The 23498-nt window shown below is 37.8% G+C and overlaps 2 protein-coding genes and 1 long non-coding RNA gene across 3 annotated transcripts in view; 1 reads left to right on the top strand and 2 right to left on the bottom strand.

Moving 5' to 3' along the window:
- Positions 1 to 7765, bottom strand: part of LOC107683612 (zinc finger E-box-binding homeobox 1-like) — a 36164-nt gene extending 28399 nt beyond the window's left edge. The window contains exon 1 of the mRNA XM_016479680.1: positions 7280 to 7765. Within this exon, the coding sequence (XP_016335166.1) occupies positions 7280 to 7337 (58 nt within the window). The 5' untranslated portion in view covers positions 7338 to 7765. The remainder of the gene's footprint in view (positions 1 to 7279) is intronic.
- A 349-nt stretch (positions 7766 to 8114) lies between these two features.
- LOC107683620 (uncharacterized) lies at positions 8115 to 9956 on the top strand. Its single transcript, XR_001633740.1, has 3 exons — positions 8115 to 8420; positions 8687 to 8793; positions 9430 to 9956. It is a non-coding gene; the product is annotated as an uncharacterized LOC107683620 (long non-coding RNA).
- Positions 9957 to 11769: 1813 nt separating this feature from the next.
- The window catches only part of LOC107683616 (zinc finger protein GLI1-like), a 31916-nt gene continuing 20187 nt past the window's right edge, over positions 11770 to 23498 (bottom strand). Inside the window, exons 12-16 of the mRNA XM_016479684.1 lie at positions 22767 to 22916; positions 22519 to 22683; positions 19990 to 20217; positions 18078 to 18369; positions 11770 to 15755 (exon numbers count right to left, since the gene is read on the bottom strand). Coding sequence (XP_016335170.1) covers positions 13342 to 15755; positions 18078 to 18369; positions 19990 to 20217; positions 22519 to 22683; positions 22767 to 22916 — 3249 coding nt within the window. The 3' untranslated portion in view covers positions 11770 to 13341. The remainder of the gene's footprint in view (positions 15756 to 18077; positions 18370 to 19989; positions 20218 to 22518; positions 22684 to 22766; positions 22917 to 23498) is intronic.

The following is a 23498-nucleotide window of genomic DNA, read 5'->3' as shown; positions in this document are numbered from 1 at the left end:
GTGTGTGAGTGAGTGAGTGAGTGTGTGTGTGAGTGAGTGAGTGAGGTGTGTGAGTGAGTGAGTGTGTGAGTGAGTGAGGTGTGTGAATGAGTGAGAGGTATGTGTGAGTGAGTGAGTGAGTGAGTGAGTGAGTGTGTGTGTGTGAGAGAGAGTGTGTGTGTGAGTGAGGTGTGTGAGTGAGTGAGTGTGAGAGAGAGTGTGTGTGTGAGTGTGTTGATTTGTACCTGTAGACTACAGGTACAGCGTGAGGGAGGTTTAGGTAGTCTTTCTCGCTCCTTCAGTCTCAAAGCTCAAGATCTTTATGTGATACTGAGCTGAGCTTGAACCAGTTTTATTGTGATCGATTCATTAGTGCAAGTTACTCTGAAGAAAAAATATCAAACAACTGTTAACTGTTAATTTTATGCTGTTTTCTGCATATGTCACACACTTGACCAGGTGTTTTCAGTGTTTTAAATGCCACAGATATTATTACAACAATATTATAAATGTTTAAAATATTATTTGGAAAATGTTTAGTTTCTATTATGTTACATTACTGTGTTAAATTTATTTTTTATTTGTTTGTCATATTTATTTATAAATAAAGTGTATTTATTATGTTTATATTTATTTTATTAATTTAAGCAATGTACATTTATTCTAATCAATTTATTATTTAGTTGAATTTTATTTGTTAATATTTGTTACATTTTTGTTACAGTTTTTCTATTCAACTCTTGTTAAAACCCCTGCACTTGACAACTAGCATGATTTTGACAATTGCATGATATTACTGGTTGCATTTATGATTACAATTATGATTTCTGTTCATAATGATGCACGCATGTTTGCTGACGGGTGTCAGATTAATATTGGAATTGCACCGTTCTGTAATGAACATGGTGCTGCTTTACAAACACAGCAGGACGGTATTAATATCATGAATGAACTAAAGGGACCGACTGGAATATAATGCGTTTTACTCATGGGATGTTTTACCACATGACTATAAGAACAAGTCAATCCAGGACAAAACCAAATGAAAACTTCTAGTTAAGACAAGCTATTCCATTACGTATGACCTCTGTCTGTGTGTGTGCGCGTGTGTGCGCGTGTGTGTGTGTGTGTGTGTGTGTTTGTGTAAATTGAGCATGGCAGTTCGCTACCACAAGACGCAAACAGGCAAACAGACTTCACTCAGCAAAGATACACTGTTTACAGCCCCGTCAGTCCATCACGACACATTGCACACAAACAAAACTCTCTACGGGTGTATGCACTTGTGTGTTTACCGTAGGTGTGTGTGTGTGAACATTTAAAGCAGCCAGTGCTGCATAGGTGTGTTTATCCCTATTCTGACAAGCAAACAACAACATCAACACTGCAGATGCATAGGTTAGGTGAGTATCAGCGCTTCATCCTGCATTAAAGCATGGCACAAATCAACAGTTTACTTCACAAAATGTCATCTAACTTCAAACCCACAGGAAAATGTTATCGCTTCGAGCTCTTTTAAAGCTCAGGAGACTGAATGGACTTTGTCTCAAATGCTTCTCCTACAACTCATCAAGAGAAATAGAAAATAGAAAGAAATACTGCCTCCATTTGCTCTCCATTCAATATCTGAGGTCTTTTGAGTTGAAATGTGTTGTTTTTCTGCCTCAAAATTCCCAAATGCCAAAGCAATTTAATGCTGCAGGACATTTGATGTGTTTCTGTTTTTTTATAAGACGCTGGACTTAATGTGACCGAAGCTGAACATCTGAGTCACAGCAGCGGCCACACACAGACGTGACCCGAGGAAACGCATGTAAACCGCAGCCTCACGCACACGCTTACACGCTTATCATGTACAAGAGACATTAACATAAGCGTGTTTCCCACGTATGAGAACTGTGCTGAGATATACAACTTTCTCTGCTTTAATTAAGACAGAGCTGATGATGATACTCAGCTAATGAAAATATGTTCTAACGTTCCCATTAAGTTATGAAAATGTTATTTATGAATGTTTTCGGAATGTTCAAAATTAACAGGTTTTTTATTACTAAAAAGTTTCAGAGATAGTGTTTTTGTGCTACAAAATGTTTACAGATAACTTTAAATGAACATTCTATTAAAAATAACTAGAACTTTACTTATAATGTGGAGAACGTTCTGAGAACGGTATACACAGTACAACAGACAGCTGAGAATTAATATGAAAATTATATAAATGTTTTGCTTCCAAACAAGATATAATATAATGAAATGATTTTCACTTTACGTGCATTTAAATTTTTTTATATAACTTACAAAGCATAAAACTTTAAAAAAAGAATGCATTTTTTTATATTATTAATATTGTTGGCTTTTTGATGAATTGCTTTGGTTTGCTTTGTATAACAGCATCTACTAAATGCATAAATGCAATCACATTTTCAGCAGAAATAACTATATTGTGCTATGTACAGTTATACAGCATTAAAATAACTTATATTTTGATCTTAATTTAGTCAGCAATCATGCAATGAAACATCTTCTGAAACACTTTTACTGTCTCAATCTCTAAATCTTTCAAATGCAATGAATTTTTTATCAAATTTTCAGCAGAAATAACTATATTGTGATATATACAGTTACACAGCATTAAAATGACATAATTAGTCAGCAATCTTCTAAATGCCACTTTTACTGTCCCAATCTCTAAAAGTTTAAAATAGAACACATTTTTAAAAACATTTTAGCAGAAATAACTATAAACTATAGGACTTTTGGTCCTAATTTATTTTGTCAGCTATCTTCTGAGACACTTTTATTGTCTTAGCCACTAAAAGTTTAAAATAGAACGCAATTTTTAATGACATTCCCAGCAGAAATAACTATATTGTGATGTATACAGTTGTAGAGTGTTATAATTTGGTCCTGATTAATTTAGTCAGCGATCTCACAGTGGAACACACACATCTCCTGCGCCACTTTAACTGTCCCAATCTCTGGCCCTTTCTTTTATTTCTCCTCGTTCTCTCTCCTGCTGCGTCTGACGCCTCAGCTCTCTCGTTTGGGGAGTGCCACTAATAAACCTTGGAGCCTGGACTCCTCGCTGTCTCGCTCAGATCTCTCTGATTTCTTGCCCAGTTCTCTTCTGTTGTCCAAAATGACAAGCGACTTTTTCTTAGTCTCTCTCTCTCTGTCTGTCGTTTTCTCGCATTCTGCCCACTGTGACAAGACTGTGCCAGAGAAACACACACACACACACACACACACACACACACACACACACGACAGCAGACACACAGCTGGACCCCAGCTGCCTACAGAGGCTGGGGTTTGGAAATCAATGAAGGCGAATGAAGAAAAAGAGAAAAGAGTTTAAATAAATTGGCACTTGAAAAAAGAAAACGCAAAGAGGCAATAAGAGAGAAAGAGAGAGAGAGAGAAAACACACGCAGAGCGACAATAGGCAAGGAAATGAGCTGTAACTGCAGCACTACGTCAAAACCGAAGGTCAAAGACCATCCGTAATCGCAGATAACAAAGATGCGACGTTTCAGATCGGATGACATCTTGCATTAAGATCTCTGAAAACTGATATCATCCAATCACAAACTTGGCTGGAGTTGTGACAAACGAGCGGGTTTTATAACGCAGCACGTCACTATATCCGTATTCCTCCGTAGAGAAGACATTCCTCTCGCTACGGAGGATGATGCTGTCCAACTGAACAACATCTGCGGCTCTCATGCTCTTTTTGCAAAGCGTTTTCTGTAGCTGGTCAGATGAAAGCGCTCGGCCTTCTTGAGTGACACCGGCAAAACACTAAACAAAAGAACGGAAAATGTTTTGCTTCATGTTTTAGGACGGATGCAATCGCCCAGCTAACAAGCATATGCTCTGAGAACATTTTGCTCACATTATAAAAACTTTGTTTTTTAAAATGTTTTAAAAACTTTTTTTCTTGATCATGTGAACATTCCATTGTATCTTTTTACAACATTGTATCACTTTATAACATTATTAGAATGTTACTTTTGAATGATTTGAACATTCTGAAACAAATAGTAACATTTGGAAAATGTTAGGTGAACGTCCACCTGAAGAGTTTCAGAAAAACGTTCCATGAACGATGTATAAAAAAAATGTTTTTGTGCTAACGCTTTGAGAACAATTAAAAAGCAGATAATTTGAACAAACATTCTATTCATGTTACTGCAAGAACATTTGTTCATAACTTTGAGATTATTTAGTCACAGTTCTGAGAACGTTCCCTGTTAGCTGGACTATCCCACTGTCCACTACACACACACACACACATACACACACACACACTCTCTCTCTCTCATACAAACACACACACACTCTCTCTCTCTCATACAAACACACACACACTCTCTCTCTCTCTCGCTCACACACACACAGGTTTGTTTTTGTGAATTGTAGGGACTCTCCATAGGCGTAATGGTTTTTATACTGTACAAACTGTATGTGCTATTGCCCTACACCAACCCTACCCCTAAACCTACCCCTTACAGGAAACTTTGTGCATTTTTACTTTCTCAAAAAAACTCACTCTGTATGATTTATAAGCGTTTTGAAAAATGGGGACATGGGGTAATGTCCTCATAAGTCACCTTCTCCTTGTAATACCTATGTCATACCCTTGTCATTATACAAATTTGTGTCCTCATATGTCACAAAAACGCGCACACACTCACACACACGTGCAAATACTGATGATCATTAATCTGAATCTGCACTGTTTAACACTTAATAGTTGAGAAATGTGCTGCTGAGCCATGAAACAAGCAATGAATGCGTCAGAGAACTCTCACTGTGTTTGTTGCGATTGTGTGTTTTCTCATCACAATCATCTGTTATGCATATGCACACACACACACACTTATTTTTGTTAAAGAACAGAGAGGGAGACACAATGTAAGGCTGCATTACAACATTTTGCATGTCATTGCTTAGTGTATCATTGTGTCATTCTAAAGTGACTCTTACGTCACCCTTCAAACATGTAAATGTCATTGCATTAGAAATTAGATTTTAAAGCAAGTGTCATTTATTGAAAATACAGATGCACAAACACACAAATAAAACATTTGACAAAAAAGATGTTTGAACTGCTAAATCAACAGATATGTTGAAGATGAAGCCAGGCAGTCAGTATTGTGGATGCCTCTGATGGACAGCTGTGTGAACTTAAGGAAACTAGTCTGCGTCTTAAGAAATAGTCTGACCAACTAGCAGTTACTGAAAGGGGTAATCAATCTTACTTTTCCAATTTCTATGTAAGTGACTTAAAATGTCCAGTCTTAAAAAAAAATATGTATGAATTACTTGCAAGATTAGTCTATACTCTTAAGAATAAAGGTTCCTAGTGCAAAGAACATTTTAATAATCTAAAGAACCTTTTTTTCCACTACAAAGAAACTTTTGTACAATGGAAAAGCTCCATGGAGCCAATAAAGAGTATTTTTAAGAGTGCAACCAGTCGCTGACTTCTTACAGCCATTAAAAACAGCTGATTCAAACACGTTACGACTCAAACGTGGAGAAAAGTGATGCTACAGCAGCATCTGACTGATAAGATGACGCTTTGATCAGCATATTTAAATGACTTATTTGCACGGATCATCTTGTAAACTGACCATTGGTGGAATAAAAAGGCAGCTGGCAACTCCAAACCATCCTATTTTATGCTACTTTCGCGCATCAGCGGCTAATAGAGGAATTAAGGAAGCAAGTTTATTATTGTTGGGTCACGTCTCACATCTCCTATATATATGAACACAGTGTGTTTGTGTGTGAGGTGACACAGAGGGCTTCTGCCCGTTAGCTCTGGCCATCACACACGGGTGCGAGGTCAACAAAAACGACACTTTTGTCGCATCCAAAAGAGCAAGCTCTCGAACCACACATACATGCACTCAAATACACACCGTCCTGCATGCATGTCAAACAAATCACCTTCAATCATGTATAACGATCACTCAAGATGCTCCAGCAAAGCACTTTCACACTTCTTCTAAACCACTAACGTATCAGATCTCTGGAACGAGCCATAAGCGCCGGGAACGATTGTCTCGGCTTTGAGCTCGTCTTGCGTTCATGGGTATATCTACACACAATATATTAACAAACGTGAAATGTGAAACTAATTAGTTTGTCGAGTGTGACTTTTGTGGGGTGCACACTCTAAAAAATGCTGGGTTGTTTCAACCCAACTTTGGGTCAAATATGGACTAACCCAACTGTTGGGTTAAATTTTTACATTACATTTTTAACCCAAAAGTTGGGTTAGTCCAAATTTGACCCAAAGTTGGGTTGAAACAACCCAGCATTTTTTAGAGTGTACGTATAAAAAGTGAATATTTGAGACCATGAGAAGATGCTCAGAGCTTGAGATGGGACTCTTTTAGGCCCAAAAGAGCAACTTTTTTTTTCAAGAAAACCAAAGGTATTCAGTTCATTTAGTCTTATTGACTGAGAAGTTTAAAAATAAGTCCCATTACTAAAATGCAAATACAAAATAATAGAGATGGGCTGCAGGGCTTTTGGATTTGAAGTTAAATCTGCAATTTAAATACACATTTAAATTAAACAAGTGTTTTAATTATCGAATGCAATTTTGTCCCTTTTTGAAGGACAACACTTTACAACAATCAGAACTGCAGTGAATTTCAGGAAAAAAATAGCATAAGCCTAAATAAACAGTGAGTGTAGATTTGAATTGCTTTTACAAAATTATATAATTGCATTTATTATTATAATGCATAGGTTGCTCAAGTTAACAATCATTATAGCCAGTCACATTCATTTTAATGCCAGCTGTAATCTTCTTTATATTACTCTATAATATTAAAGTAAGATAAACTCGCTGTTCTACTTATTTAAACGATTTATTTAGCCTATAAAGAACGCTTAATTTAATTGACAAATACAAATCGAAACGATTTTCTGTCCATCAGTTATAAGACACGAGGATGTGAGGAAGTGCAACACAAAGTACAGCTGAATGTTGTAAAATTTCAATGAAAATGTGATGCTGAGGACTGCAGAAATGATGCAAAGCGGACCGCAAGTTCTGCAAACTTTAAAGCTGACAGTCAAAGCAAGAAAAAAAATAATGTAGGCTACTAATGCATTAAACTAAAGTAATATAATATTCGTGGAATAATAGATTAGGAGGTGCTGATGTCTGGCTACGGTTGCAAACGTCGCTGATCTAGTTTTTCTAGCGGAATGAATGAGCGCAGAAATAAACTTAGAAACTTCTCAAGGCAGCTCGATCAGTTAGTTCACCACTAACCTTGGTTTCTCCGCGGGTTCGCCTGCTTCCTCCGCTTTCCTCGGCTCCTCTCTGCCATGTCTTGGCCGTATTTGCCCGGCGAGCGCGAGGACGGACCGCGCGGATAAACGAGCGAAGCGTCGCTCTGCAGCAGCGCTCAAACGCGCGTCGCGATCAGCAGCGGCTCTGGTGATGTCATCGGAGGCAGGTCTGGTGTCAGCCCAAACTGCGAAGTGTGTTCTAAGAAAGGAGGATTTGCGCACTTAAAAGTGTGTGATTTCCTAAGGAGGGGTTGCTTTTTTATTAAAGATTTTTTTTCTAGTCATAAACACCACTGTTACGTATAATGTAGCCTATAGGCCATACTTAATAAACGCGTAGCAATAATATTACGCATGCATTTTATTGCTCCTAATAGGATATAACTAGCTAGCGTGCGTGCGAAAAACTTGATCAAATTAAATACATGCATGTAGTTGAATGAAAATGTGACGCTCGTGCTGAGGACTGCAGCAATGATGCAAAGCGGACCGCACGTTCCTTTGGCTTGCTTAATTAGTTGGGGACGCTTGACTGATTGCACGGATTGGAAGACAGCTGGACTGGATGATGATGATGGCATCACTGAATCATCAATAAATTGACTTGAGCTGGGGAAACGACTCTTTGTTATTGTCCTCTTGCATTATTGACAAACTATTTTCCTGTTAACACTGTAAAACTGTATAAAGCGCTAGACTGTATGCTTGTTTTTGTATTCATGAAGCGTCAGACGTTAATAGCCAACTCAAATTTTAGGTTTGCAATTATATTTTTGATCGCAATACATAGACTACATGCATTACCTTTTAAAAATATTGGTTGAACGGTGTTTTAATGCGCAGGTAGCCTACGCTACGCGTTTCGTTGGGAGCGAATCGCACCTGTTCCCGCCCGTTCTCCTGTTGATCGCTGTAGGAAGTATTGTATTGTCACCTCTTTTGTGCGAGTAATTGAACGGTGATCTGCTTAGCAACTGAAAAAGAAAAACATCAGAACAACTCAAACACACCGTTCCAGGACCCCTACCTTGGCATTCACACGCATACACGCGCAGTGTCATGATAATGCCGCGCAATAGGGTGGACCTTGATCCCTTTTTCTGCTTTAAATGATGTTAATAGTTAAGTAATTCTGTTTTCTATTTAATGACAATCTTACTCTTGTTAATTATTATTAATATTAATACCATTTTGTTGTCTTGCAACAGCAGTAGGCTAATACACATTGAGCTGAAATAACACGCCATCTGTGATATATTATAATATTTTCTGCTCTTTGAAAACTATCGATTATATTCACGTTGTCTTGATTATGCCTTGTCTCGCGCCAGAAAAAAAAAAGCGAGGGGAAAATATAACTTTATCTTAATTGTTGTTTTTACAACAGCAGGCGGACTTCTCCTTTTTGTCTGGAAAAAACATCTTACAGGCATTACAAGAAAACCCACAACACTAAATATTACCACAGGATGACCGAGATTTAAAAGAAAAATGGTTTGTATAGTTTACTTGGATATTTTGCTTTGCATAAGCGTCGTGAATTACGTGGCAAGACTTACCCGTGATCTGTACTTTCGTTTATACCAGGTTTTTGCAGTTATTTTAACGTGTTGTGTATACAACTTTACAAAAATGCTGTCGATAAAACATTACAGTGACATCAAAATGTAACACTAGCGTACAGTACTTTAATTTCCATCGAGAAACATAATGATTAGCTACCATATTCATGTACAATGTTTTTTTTTTTTTACACAGTACAATAGGCTGCTTCAAACTAACAATGTATTATCATGGTTCTTTTTTTTTTTTTATAGCGAGTCCTGTGCATTTTAAAGGCATGCTAAGCTATGTTTAATGTTTTGCAGTTAGGATGCCAGCTGTTTGTTTATACAACCTTAGAAAAATACTGTGTTGGTACCATAGTAGGCTACAGTAATGATATCAGAAGGTAATACTGCTTTAATTTCCATTGAGGAACAGAATGATTACCATATTGATGTTCCATGGTATTTACAAGGTACTAACAATGTATGAACCATGGTCATTTTTAGTAGTGAATCCTGTGCATTTAAAAGGCAAAATGCTAAGCTTGTGTTTGTTGTTTCTAATGGACATTTGTCTTTTCAGGGGCATAAAATAGAGGGTTTCAGGTGGAGAAAGCCAAAGAAAAGGAGAAGGGATGAGAGGTCACAGTCCTTTTGTCCACGAGAGGAAAGGAGATGGAATGGGTCATAAACCTACACCCTGCTGTGGATCTTGGATGAGAGGAGTAAAGGTGGACACAAAGAAAAGCCTCATTCACCGCTTCACCTCTGCCCCTGCAGATGATAGCAAGAAAGTGTTTTTACATGAACGTTATAAACGAGGTACCGTTGTCTTTTTGTGTGCAGACAAAGAGTGCAGTTTGCTGTGTGCAATGAGTCTAAAACAGCCAGTAAGTGCAAGAATCTGAGCACCAAATGTTCCCAAACACCTCCGTACTCACTGAGGGACGCCCTAGGGTGGGGTGTCCCGTGGGGTTTCCAAGCATGCACACGAGTTTGGCAGGGGTTCAGAGAGGGTGCAAAGGGAGGAGTCTTCCTTAACAGCATATTAAACAGGAGTTAATTATATGCCAACCTTTGTGACAAAGAGAATAAAAAGCCTCGACTTGAATGGCGAACCAAGAAAAGAAAAGTCATTATGCTGGTTTCACTTCTTTGCATGTGAAAACCTCAGCGCTTATTTTGCCATTTCCATTTGTATCAGCAACCTCAGCTCAGTAGATTGTGGCTTAAGTCAGGCTGTAGTTCAGAGTGCTGTTAAACCTCTGCACTCTCTCTTTAGAAATCAGCTGAATGCTACATTCTGCAGATGTTAATTATAGAACGACTAGTACGTTTCCTATGCATTTGTTCAATGACAATTGAGTGCATGTGGCAGAAAGGGTTTGCACTGATTGGGGTTTCAGAATTTATATGCATCACAAAATAAACATCATTTGTTTTTGTTTAATGATTTAAAATAAAAAAAAATAGCAAACTACATTTTTTTTGCAAAAAATGCAAACAGTTTGAAAAATGACAACACGCAGAGGAATCATTCATGTTCATAGCACAAACAGTGTGGGACGGCTTCAATACTTGAGGTAACCCGAAGTATGAGCAAGAGTAAAGGGATCCTTGCCTGAGCAAAAGCCACTAATGATGAAAGAGAGATAGTGCGAGATGAGAGATGGCTAACGGTGGTCAAGTCATGAAAACGAGGATAGAAGCAAGGCACAGAGCGAAAGGAAGAAGCAGAGACGATCAGTCAGTTATGTAGCAAATAACAGATGGGAGACAGGGAGAATTGAGTCAGCGGAGTTGGCGATGGGGATGTCAAGGGCAGGTCTTCATTGGATTCATGCCGCACACAGCATTAGATCCGTGGGGCCGAATCAGGGTACCAGGGACCGGGAGCCACAGCATTATAGACTCAAACACACACACACTGGCATGTAGTCCAGGGAAATCTTTCTTTTGATCTTATAATCAGGGACAGGGAAAGGGCAAGTATGGAGAGGATTAGCTTTGTCTCAGAGATTTCAGTATTAGTGAGCAAAAATGTTCTCTTTGTAACTAAAGGAGGAGGGATCTAATATGCCAGTGTAACATAAACCCTGTGTGTGGCTTTCAAGACCTCACAAAGACCATGAGCTGTAGTTTTGACGCCATCTAGAGGACATTTGACGTGTTTCTACCTGAAAAAAATAAAGGCGGTGTGGTTAAAGCATTCAAAAAGCACACAAATGCTGTTGTGCGAATATTTTTTTTCTATTAAGAGTAGTACATGGATCAGGGTTATTATAGTTAAATAAAACGAAAACCATAAAAAAAACTTGCGTTACTTGAAATAAAATAAACTGAAATTAAAGAAAACATAAAAATGACCCATTTCAGCTAGTTGCAACATTTCTCATTTTCATATAGTTTAACCTGATGTACTAAAAGAACTAAATCTGAAATAAACACTAATAAAAACTAAACATGCTTAAAAAACAAAAACTAATAAAAATGACTAAAGAAAACAAAATGACTAAAATTTCAACTAAAATTAAAATGAAAACAAAAAAATCTATAAATAAACACTAATTCAAAATATAATTTAAAACTATAATAGTATCTTAATGATACTAAAATAACAATGACTTGGATATGCACAAAGAAACATAATACAGTACATAATTTTCTTCCATCACAGGCTTTGTTTATTTATAAACTGGTATAATATAGTACTTTTGTACAAAAATGTAGAAAACGGTATGCAAAAATATCACTTCCTTGTAAATACATGAGATAAATGCTAATATCATAAATCTGTTACTACTTTTGCCAGCATAAAAGGTTTGAGTGAACTGTGACGGATATAAAAACACACAGAAATGCAAAAACCACAAAAAAAAAAATTATTTAAAAAAAGAGGAAATGATAAAAAGAACATCGTTACATTTTTTGCAGCAATATGGAAGCACATGACGTCTAGCTGTCAATGCAAATGATGTCTAGCAAATATCAAGTGTGGACTCGTCTCAGTGTCGGTCGTCTTTGGTATGCCACAGAAGGTGGAAACACTGGGATTTTTAAAGGGTTGCAGCCCTCGATAACACTTAAATGATAAAATTATACTTAAAACGAGTTAGGCACAATGTAGACAAAGTGTTGAAATAACAGGACTTAAAACCAAAAAATAAAATACCTGCACTGTATGTACCTTTCATACTATATGGAACCATTAATTAAAATTAATCTCTTCTCCTCAGCTCAGTGCTGTTGTCAGTGCAATGCATTTGCATGCTAGCTTGGGTTACATAGCGCACGCAGCGTAGACTAAAAGAAACCTTACAAAAACCACTCAGTGCCGTTACCCTTTAACGTATCTGTCTGAAAGCAGACTAGTCAAATAATTAGAAAACAAACACTAGAACTTTTAATTAATATTATGACTCAAAGGCTCCTGTCTAGACCTAGAGATAGTTAACGAGGCTTCAAAATACTGTTCTGTAATCTGCCATTATGACAGTTAGTGATGCGTTTTAGTGAGAACACACTTTCTCCTAAGCCCAAACAAGTATATGCATGTACTCTTTACACTCAGCTTGAGCAAACACCTTCTTTGCACTAATTAGTTGGTCCACAAGGTGGCGACATTGGTTGTTACACGGTAGAAAAAGAAACGAGATGGAAAGACAAACTACTGGAGACGCAACAAGAATATAGACACCTGCTAGTTTAATAGAGAACAAAGACGTTTGTTTTTATTGCTCATAACTTCTGTAGAGAAATAGCACAGACATCGGCAAAAATGAAACTGTCTAGCGCGCATGTGTCAGCCACCTGTGTTTTTGTGCACTATTAAGTGGAGTATACTTTGAAAGGCTATGCATTCTGCTGTACTCATACATTAAGTGTTCGTATACTTTGGGCTTCATACTGAGTTTATCCATCTGTCAGTGTTTCTATCTGACTGTCCATGTGTCTCATCTGTCGAGTTTTCTCCAACATGTCGTACCTGTGAGGAATCAAAGAGGCCACAATGGTTGAAGGCACTTGAGTCCTGTCTTTACCAATACTTCTAGAGAACGTGCCAACCAGGTTCTTCCTTTACACGTTCGCTCACTTAGTATTTCAGTCTTCTTATGTAGAGTTCATGTGGCTTTTGTGCCAGTCCAAGTCTGTATATGTATCAAAAAGGAGATTTTCTTTATACTATCATGCCACCATTTACAGTCCAAAGCTCATATTTACATTTTAAACAAGATTTCCATCGTAAACAGTCTCACAGTAGTGACCGGAATGCCCCTTCAGTAATAGTCATTAGGCCTCTGTGGTAATGTTCAGCAACATATTTTACACAATTACAAAACTATTATGCAAAATCTCTGAGATCCCATGAAGGACACCAGCAGAACCATCAGTACCTGGCGCATGAGCAAGAAAAGGACGTCCAGAGGAACCTTTAGTGTTGTAAGGGCAATAGAGTCTACATGCTCACTTTGGCCCAATTATATGTATAAACACTTTAAGACAATGTGTTCAAATACTTGTTCTCCCCAGCAAGGGACGTCAACATCGAGGTCATGTCCCCGATTGCCATATTGGAAAGGCCACTTGGAAGGGTGATGGAGGTTTGGGGTGTGGTGAGACGGGAGGAGGTCTGAGAGGAGCACTGGTGGTGACCCAGCAGTGGGTTTATTGGACTGTAAAATGAAGGTTCTGGGTCATCAATGATGGAAGCAAAGTCAATCTGAGCGTTCTCCAAGTCCAGGTTTTCTAAGGCGTTGGACATGGGTGCAGGGTCCGAGTAGGCCATCGAGGTGGGCTTGGTACTAGGGTCTATCCCTGTCAGGTGCTGCTGGGCCAGGCATGGTCCATCCTGAGTCTTCTCTATGTCGTGGTGCATGTGTATCTGGCCTGAGCAGTACATGGGTTTGTTGTTATTGGTGAAGTTTTCCGAATGCTGCTGTTGCTGTTGTTGAACCGGTGGGAGACGGACTCCTCTTCTGGGACTGGTGGTGGAGTGGACCAGGCTCAGGTGAGTCAGGCTGCCCAGGTAAGCTCCACCTGTCTGCTGGGATAGGCTGTTTTGGCGACTCAGAGGCTTTTGTACCTGAGGTGGTCGTGGCACCATATCCGGCCCATAGCAGGATCCCTGCATCCCAGCGGTATGCTCCTTGATGGAACTGGGAACTCGATTTTGCGGTGGGCTCATCAAGTTCTGATTCGGGTAGCCTTGGTAGGAGTTTCCAGGATAAAGGTTCTGGTTAGCTTGTTGATGCCCTCCCATTTCCATGCCATCGGGCTTCCCATCGACTACCCTTTGCTCCTGCTGTTGTTCCCAAAGGAGCGCTTGCTGGGACTGCACATAATTCCTCACCATCATTTCCTTCATCTGATGCATTGGCGTCTGCGACCTACGGCTCTCCGCCAGTGCAAGATTTATCCCTCCACCGCTCGGGAACGATCCCGCCTGGCTCTGCTGTGGAAGACCGACTTGTGTTCCCATCTGGCCGTGATGGAATTCACAGTTCGCATTGGAGGACCTGCCCATGATGCCCTGGCCTGACTGCGGTGGATACGCCTGCATATTCACATCATGCCGATGCTGGTGTAGAGGTTTAGTGTTCTGGCAGGAACTGGCTCCTCCCATGGATGAATGGAACTGCTCTGGTTTTACAGTAACTCTTTGATGGCCAGGGTCAGATGTAGGGTTGTATACACCCTGTTGAGGGTAGTGTTGTCCTTGAATGCCTGCACACTGGTACTGCATATCGGTCTGAGGGCTGTGGAGCTGGTTGGTCTGTCCCCAGGGTCCTGATCCATCACCCTGGCTGGGATAATGTGGACCGGAGGGGCTAAGCTGACAGTTGCTCATGCCAAACTCAGCTTGCTGTACAAGATTGTTTGCAATGTCAGCCTGACCCATTATCCCGGTGGCACAGATCTCCTCACGCTGGTACGGACCTTGCATTTGAGACTGGTAGACTTGATCCATGCAACTCAGTCCTTCTTGTCCGGGAGACAGTTGACTTGCATTGTGAGGGTGGTTGCATTGTTGAGGTTGCTGGTAGCTCGTGTAGGCTCGGTCTCCACATTGGATCATGTTGCCTTGCTCTCTGCCTTCGGCAGTCCCATGAGGATCCATGGCCATGGCCTCCATCATGACATTTTCAGTGATGCTCGGTGGACGAGGCGAGTACATGTGCCTGCTGAGAGCGGCATCAGATCCACACTGCTGCAGTGCATTGCGGCGACTCATAAGGGACACGTTGCTTAAGCTATTAAAGCGTTGCACCTTGGGTAAGCCCTGCGGGTCGGCACCAGAGCGTACTGGATCGCTGGCGCGCCTCGTGTTGTTCCCGGGTGCCTGATGTGGATAGATCACTCCCGTGCCGTATTCGGCATTAGCACTGTGCCTCCTCGTGCCACCTTGCTGCAGAAACGGAGGAAGAGGTTGCCCATGGCATTCCCTCAGGAATCTTCCAGGGTTGCCAGGTTGGTCCATGTTGGGTAACGGGGTTGGCGGTGGGCCGCCTGTTGCTGCTGCATATTTAGCCTTCAGACTATACTGCTGCGCAGGAGTCAGACTCGGTAGACCTGGCAATCCCCCGGGGTTCTGGCATGATCCGCCTCTTTGGCTGTTCTGAGGAGACAGTGGGTCGCCGGGAACATCGGTCCCCATTATGGAATGGCAGTGACCCACTTGGGACACGTCGCTGGAGCGTCTGCTTGATAGGTAGGGCGAGACCATAGACGAACGGCGGCTCACTGTGTAGGCAGAGCTGAAGCTGCTGGTGCCGCTGCCCCGCCGGTCGTTTGGTGGGCAAGGCATTCCCATTCCGCTAACTCCGCCCAGATCCGGGGCAGAAAGCTCCATTACACGCCGGTTGGAGAGCAAGGGTGAAGGCACACACATGCCCATCATCTCTCCTGTTGCTGAAAGGAGCAGAGAAGGAAGTTAGTATGAGAATTATTCAATGGGAAAAAATTGAATTCTAATTCTATTTTATCTATTTGTTCACTTGACTCTCAAACACTTGCATTCTCTATTCGTTTTATAATTGCTTGTTTTCTTTAAAAAAGGCCTCTAACACTAGCCTCCTCTATTCTTTTTCTATTGTATCTTCTTGTTTTCTTTTTGTTCTATATATATATGGGGGGGGGGGGGTTTCCCCCCCTTCTGGTCTATGCATCCCTGCCTCTACTGAATTAAAGGCTATATTTAAAAAATATCCCCCCGGGTGATGCTACTCCACCAACCACCAACAGAGAATACCAAAAAAATATATATATTTTTTAAAAACACTAGCAAGTAAAATACTGCAACATGACAATACAAACAACAATAAAATCAGAAATAGCCTTTAACTGTCAGCGCTCCTCCCGCTTAATAGAGACTGTCTGGCTTTCGTGATCCTGGTTCACGCGCCTCAATCCATGCAGGGCTTTACAGAAAGTCAGCGCGCGAGATTTCAGAGTGACAGTATGCGATTAATACACAACGTTTTTGCTCAAAACTCACTCTACTGTGACCTAATGCAAATATTGTATATTATAAACTGATGCATAAATGTACTATGAAACAGAACGCAGCTGTTTACCGTCACTGTTATGTGCAAATTATGATCACGCAATATTGACTGATCGACAGAGAATCGTCTTTCTGCGAGTCATTAAGAAATTAAGGTTCTATTCTATTTAAAGAAATATGAGGTAAATGTGTGAATACATAAGGTGCACACTTTTGGAGTAAAAGTTTGTATGTTGTTTAGCGAAGCACTGATCAAAACTAAATAGAAGCAAACGTGATTGAATATATAGCCCTACAGTGTCTCGTTATTCTGATCAAAATATCATTAATTCCCGATTGATTTTGCATTCCTGGCAGAAATGAGAACTATTAGTGTCACTGTAACCAAGTATTATCATAAATAGTGGTCAAATATCGAAGCTATCTAATCTCAAGGTCAAATCAGAATATTTATTGTAAAAATGGTTTTGTAACAGCTGCCAAAATAATCCATATATTTGCTGTGATTTGTGATATATTTTAAAAGGAAAATGAGAAAGTTCTTTTTTTTTTTAAAAACATCCCCCCCTCTGGTTTGTTCACAAATCACACCCTGTATATACGTGTGTGTATATATATATATATATATATAAAAACCTTGCTATGTTTACTGCGTTAGGCTGACTGGGACTTGTTATAGCACTTGCATATCATTGCTTTTTTTGTTGGTTTTGATTGCTTCTATTGTCATCATTTGTAAGTCGCTTTGATAAAAGCGTCTGCTAAATGACTAAATGTAAATGTAATTATTAAATGTAAATTTAACTTTAATCTGAAAGCACAGTTCAGATGGCCTAGCATAATAAATGTTTATTTTTTATGAATAAAAATAACTTTGAAAAAATTAAATGTATAAAAAGAAATAACCTGCACATTAAAAAAAAAAAATAATTAATGCAACACTAAATTGCAATTAGTGTTTATAGTTTTTTTTGTTTTAGCCACAGTTTTTGTCTTACAACAAAAACAAGCATTTTTATAAAAAAACAAAAAATATTGCAATAAATTGTGACACAATTGTCCGTTGACAAAAATAACCTGCACATGTTTTAGAATAAATTAATGCAAAAATAAATGGCAATTGGTATTTGTAGTGTTTTATTTTTTATTTTTTTAATCCTGCAACTGCAACCTTTTCTTTATAATAAATGAATTGCAATAATTGTGATCAGGGTTAATTCAAATTTTTTTTTTACAGTCATAGATTGTATCTTTTGACAAAAATAACCTGCAAATGTTTAGTTTTTAAGTTATAGTTTTTGTTTTACAACAAAAACAACATGCCATTTTTAATAATAAATTAATTGCAATAATTAGTGTTAATTTAAATTTTTTACTCATAATTTTTGTCCTTTGAGAAAAATAATCTGCTAATTTTGTTACGTCATATTTACTGATTTTAGTCAGTTTTTTCTCTAATTTATTACATGACAATAACATTTTACAAATTCTGATGAGCCCAAAAGTTCAAATTCACTTGTGTAATTGTATCAGTGTGCAGATTGTAATATTATGTTGTGCATTTATCTCACATAGCATTAAACTGCTTTAGCATCATTGATGCACATTTTTCATCTAATATTTGTTATTGTTGATGAAATCAAAATACCATTTGTCAACAAAAATTTTCACCAGATTGACACTGATTGCAAACAAAGAACAAGAGCTTGATTTGCTTAGTCTTTTACCTGAGAGAGCCGGCAGTTTATTCCCTGCGCTCCGCCCAGGTGGTGTTGGCCGGCGAATTTGCTTCAGTTTGTCGATCTTTAGGCTCTCCAACCTCTTCAAGGCCTGAACGGACATGCACATTCCCCCCGAGCCGCTGCCGGTGTTCCCACTCTCCTCCTGTGTGGTCAGGTCCTCCAGACTCCCCGCCGCATTGAGGTTCATCTCCACACCACTGTCGTTGTTGTTGGCGCTCCCTAGTGGAGAACGTTCGCTACTACAGGATGACTGGCCGCCAGGGCTTGGCTGGGATTTCTAGAAATGATTCAAGACATATTGTAGTTATTATGCACACTAGGGATGCACGATATTATCGGACCGATATCAGAATCGTCCGATAATGACTTTAAATGTAAATATCGGCATCGGCCCGATATGAAAACTTATGCCGATATGTCTCGTCGATAAGAGAAATACATTAACTCACATGTGCTCAGGGTGTGCTAGTGATTAGATCATGTCAACAGTGTGATTCATTTTTGAAGCAAAGTTTTGCCTGAATGATGATTAGGTTCACTGCTTTGGATCGCTGCATTTAAACTGAGAAAGCACGTACAGAATGCGTTCGGTGTATGATAGAGTAAACAGTAATAGCACATGTAGCGGCAGCCTCCCCAGGGTCCTAATGCTCGTTCGGTAACGAGTTTTAATTCCGTAGGGGGCGCTGTTGGCCTACTTTTAATAAAATGAAAGTTAAGTACACAAATAACATTTAGACTGTGTTCCTGATTAAATAAAGCGGTAATTGATGTCATAAAATCATGAGTATGTTTTGATTTAAAGGTCGGAAGCTATAGCTTACATGAATAAAAAACACAAATGAGACTTGTAAATTAAATAATTTTATATATACTGATTTATTCATTAATATGTAATATGTTATATTTTTAAACAAATTATGAGCTCTAAAAGATTTTCAGAATTTTTACAACTCTTTTTGCTTTATTTCCACACAGGAGAGACTTGGTGTCGTTTCCAAACAAAAGGAAATATATCGGTATCGGCATCGGTTATCGGCCAAAATGAGTTACAAAATATCGGCAAAAATCCAATATCGTGCATCCCTAATGCACACAGTTATCCGTTACAATGGATCAGGCCCGGCTCCAGAATCAAATCACTGAGGGTGCTTCTTAAATTAATGAGGGTGCTCTAACATATATATATAGCCTATATTAGTGCTGTCAAACGATTAATCGCATCCAAAATAAAAGTTTTTGTTTGCATAATATACTGTATGTGTGTGTTCTGTGTATATTTATTATGTATATATAAATACACAGACATACAGTATATATTTTGAAAATATTTACATGTATTTACATGTCTATTTATATTCACATAATTTATATTTTAAATAAATATATTTAATATATAAACATAACATATTTTTCTGAAATATATACATGCATGTGTGTGTATTTATATATATATATATATATGGCGTAAAGAACGCTCCGTTTATAATAACTAAAAAGCTGTCACTTATACTTTATTATAAATAAAGTTCTCTACGCTGCACACAAATCTCTTATTTACATCGCGTCTACACTTTGTTATAATGAGAAGATTCACAACACCTGAACAGAAACTCTGAACGATTTGAGCGGTGAGTGGATTCTAACTTAAGTGCCTCTGATTCAAGAAATCAACAGATATGTCTGTGATTAGATACACTGCTCAACGCTGCAAAAACACGTTGAAATAGAAATCGATCTCCAGAGCGCAAACCATAACGCACTGGATAGTTTGGCAAATCTGCAATAAAATGCCATTAATATAGTTTTAACTGAGGGTGCTTTTGATTTCGTTTGAACCGTAGAACCGGGCCTGCAATGGATAATCAAGAGAAAAAGAGGAAAAAGCTTGTCTTACCAGAGCGGTTTCTGGAGCGAGTAATTTGCAGTCCTCTCTGCTTCTCTCCTCTTTTTCTATCAGAAGTTCAGAGCTCTGTCCTGCATTGGTCAGACGTGGTCCGGTGTCTCCGCGGTGCTTTTTAGTGATGTGAGCCTCGGGTCCGTGCACCGTCTTCACGTGCTTCCTCAGAGAGCTCGGGTCAGTGTAGCGCTTTGTACAGCCGGGGATCTTACAAACGTATGGTTTCTAAAGGCCAGAAACAAGAGAGCGTGGTTGGCATGATCTGGCATAATCTGCAGCTGTAGCCAAACGTTAGGAAGCAAAGCTAAATTTATTCATTGTTAACTACAGGCTTATTGCTTTTTTCAGGTCATGTGGTGAATTAATTCAATACAGAATGTCAGGTTAGACTGCATTAAATGTATTGAGGCACAGTTGGTTTATATTATGAAAAGTGTTATACATCGAAATAAAACAGAAATGCTGTTTAGAAGTGCTTTTTAAAACTTTTTTTCTGTATTTGTGTGTATGGGAAAAGAAAAGCAATAAATAAAATAAAAAATAATAAAATAAATTGGATAAAGAGATATTTAAAAATATATATAGTAATAATAAATAAATAAATAAAGCAGTGCAACTAATTAAAAGATTTATAGATGAACCTCAAATGTTGTATTAAACCGCAAGTACATTATAAAAGACAATAAGCAAAAGAACAACCTGCACATTTTTATAAAAAATTAGTGCAATAATAAATAGGAATATTTTTTTTGTACAGTTTTTGTTTTTAGCCACAGATTTTGTCCTTTGACAATAAGCAATTTTATTTTATAATAAATTAATGCAATCATAAATTGCAATCAGTGTTTGTAATTGTTTTAATTAGAGATGCACCGATTGCAATTTTCTTGGCCGTTTCTGATTTTTTTGTAAGTGTGACCTGCCGATACCGATTTTTGCCGATTCCGATTTTTTTTTTGTTCAAAATTTCAAATGCATAAATAATTTTATAACATTAATGTTTTACTTTTTTTTTTTTAAACATACAAATAAGAAATTTTGGGAAAAATGCAATGATTTTTTAAATATGAAATCAAACCACCAGTAGGTGGCGGCAAATGACTCTTTAAATGAGTGAGTCATTTAGTCATTCATTCAACCGATTCATTCAAATGGCTGATTCATTCAGAAACGAGGCAAGTGACAGTTTTTATGAATGGATTACTGAATCATTGACTCACTTGATTCGTTCAAAAACGTGGATTCATTTAGTAACGAAACACGGCTGTGTTGCTCGTAGACACAACAGTTCTGCTGTGGCTTTGATTGGAGCTATTTTCGTCAGCGAAATTGAGCAAAAACAGTCAATATTATGTCTAAAATATAAGTCACTAATTTTAACTTATATTGTATAAAATCAGTGTCACATTGCAATCATGTTGATATTGCAAACATCTTGGTCATGTAAAGTTGCTTACCTAAATCATATATTTTAAATATAATTTTTTTTTTCTATCGCAGTATGCATCTATAACTTTCTGTGAGTTACTCTGAGTGTTGGTGCCTTCATTTGTTTTGACTTCAAGAGTCTCTCTCACTCAATTGCAATTTTTTCTTAATAATTGCATTCAATATTCAATAATAACTTAGTTTTTGTACAGTTTTCGTTTTAGTCATAGTTTTTGTCCTTTGTGAAAAAATAATCTGCAATTTTTTATCATAAACTAATGCAATAATAAATTGCAGTGTTTGTACAGTTTTTCTTCTTTTTTATGTTTTAGTCAGTTTTTGACCTTTGACAATAAATAAGCAATTTTATTTTATAATAAATTAATGCAATAATAAATTGCAATCAGTGTTATTTTTTTTACAGCTCTTTTACTCGTAGTTTGACAAAAATATCATGCAGATTTTGTCATGTCATATTAATTTTAGTCAAACATTGGCTAAAATACAGGCCCACAAATACATTATCAAAAACAAAAAAAGTGAAACGCAACACATAACCAGCAGATAACTTGACATTGTTTTCAAAATCGCAAAAGAAAGTTTTTGTAACATATATAATATATAATATGTGACCCTGGAGCACAAAAGCAGTCTTAAGTCGCTGGGGTATATTTGTAGCAATAGCCAACAATACATCGTATGGGTCAAAATTATACATTTTTCTTTTATGCCAAAAATCATTAGGATATTAAGTAAAGATCATGTTCCATGAAGATATTTAGTAAATTTCCTACCGTAAATATATCAAAACTTCATTTTTGATTAGTAATATGCATTGCTAAGAACTTAATTTGGACAACTTTAAAGATGATTTTCTCAATATTTAGATTTTTTTGCACCCTCAGATTCCAGATTTTCAAATAGCTGTATCTCGGCCAAATATTGTCCCATCCTAACAAACCATACATCAATGCAAAGCTTATTTATTCAGCTTTCAGACGATGCATAAATCTCAATTTCAAAATCAAAAAATTGACGCTTTGTGGTCCATATGCATATTTTATTTTTAGTTTTGTTTTATTAAGTGCATGAGTTTACCTCATTGGAGTGTGTTCGGTTCTGGTGCTTTGCGCGGTCTGACGCATTGGAGAAAGCCTTGTTGCAGCCCTCGTGTTCACACACGTACGGTTTCTCGCCGGTGTGTGAGCGCAGATGAGTCTTCAGGTTCTCCAGACGCGAGTACGCTTTATTACAGCCTTCAAACTGAGACGCACAAACAGAAGCATTTATGTTACATCAGTGTTTTCAAGAGCGTTCAGACACAGACTGTCAGAGAGAGTACTCACAGTGCACTTGTGAGGTTTCTCTCCCGTGTGTCTGCGCATGTGGACCACTAGCATGTACTGGGCCTTAAAGGGCCGCTGCTCTCGAGAACAATCCTTCCAGTGACACACAAACTCCTTCTTCTCCCCGTGGATGTGCTCGTTATTGATGTGCTGTACAGAAAATCAGAGCAATATCAGATTAAAAAGCATGACGACAGACAAGAGATGCTCGATGGAGGAAAGAAGTTGGTGTTATTTTAGTATTATGTATGTATTATAGTATTTATTCATATTTTGAATTGGCTTTTTTCAGTTTTCAATTTTAGTTCAAGTTTTAAGTCATTTTGTTATGTGCTCTTGTCATTTTATTAGCTGTTTTAAAAATATATTTCAATTTTTTAATTTCAGTTCAATATTATAGTATTTGATATTTTGAATTAGCTTTTACTGTTATATTTTAATTTTTCAATTTAATTTGAGTGATTTTGTAACTTTGTGATTCAGTCTTTTTTAGCCTATATATATATATATATATATATATCTATATATGAAGAGTTTATTTGCAAAAACAGATAACTCCGTTTTTAAAATTTTTCAAAAATTGTTTTTTATTATATTACCATGTTTTTATTGTGTTAGTTAGCTAGTATTTTTTTAGTTATTTTTTACCTGATCAAAATAAACCAACTGCAGTTTGATTAAGATTAATTGGAATGCACAATGAAAAAACATGATTTTTGAAAATTGTTAAAA

This window comes from Sinocyclocheilus anshuiensis, unplaced genomic scaffold (genome assembly GCF_001515605.1).
Source record: "Sinocyclocheilus anshuiensis isolate Anshui unplaced genomic scaffold, SAMN03320099.WGS_v1.1 scaffold1761, whole genome shotgun sequence".
NCBI lineage: Eukaryota > Metazoa > Chordata > Actinopteri > Cypriniformes > Cyprinidae > Sinocyclocheilus > Sinocyclocheilus anshuiensis.
This window is presented reverse-complemented; position numbering and strand designations above follow the sequence as displayed.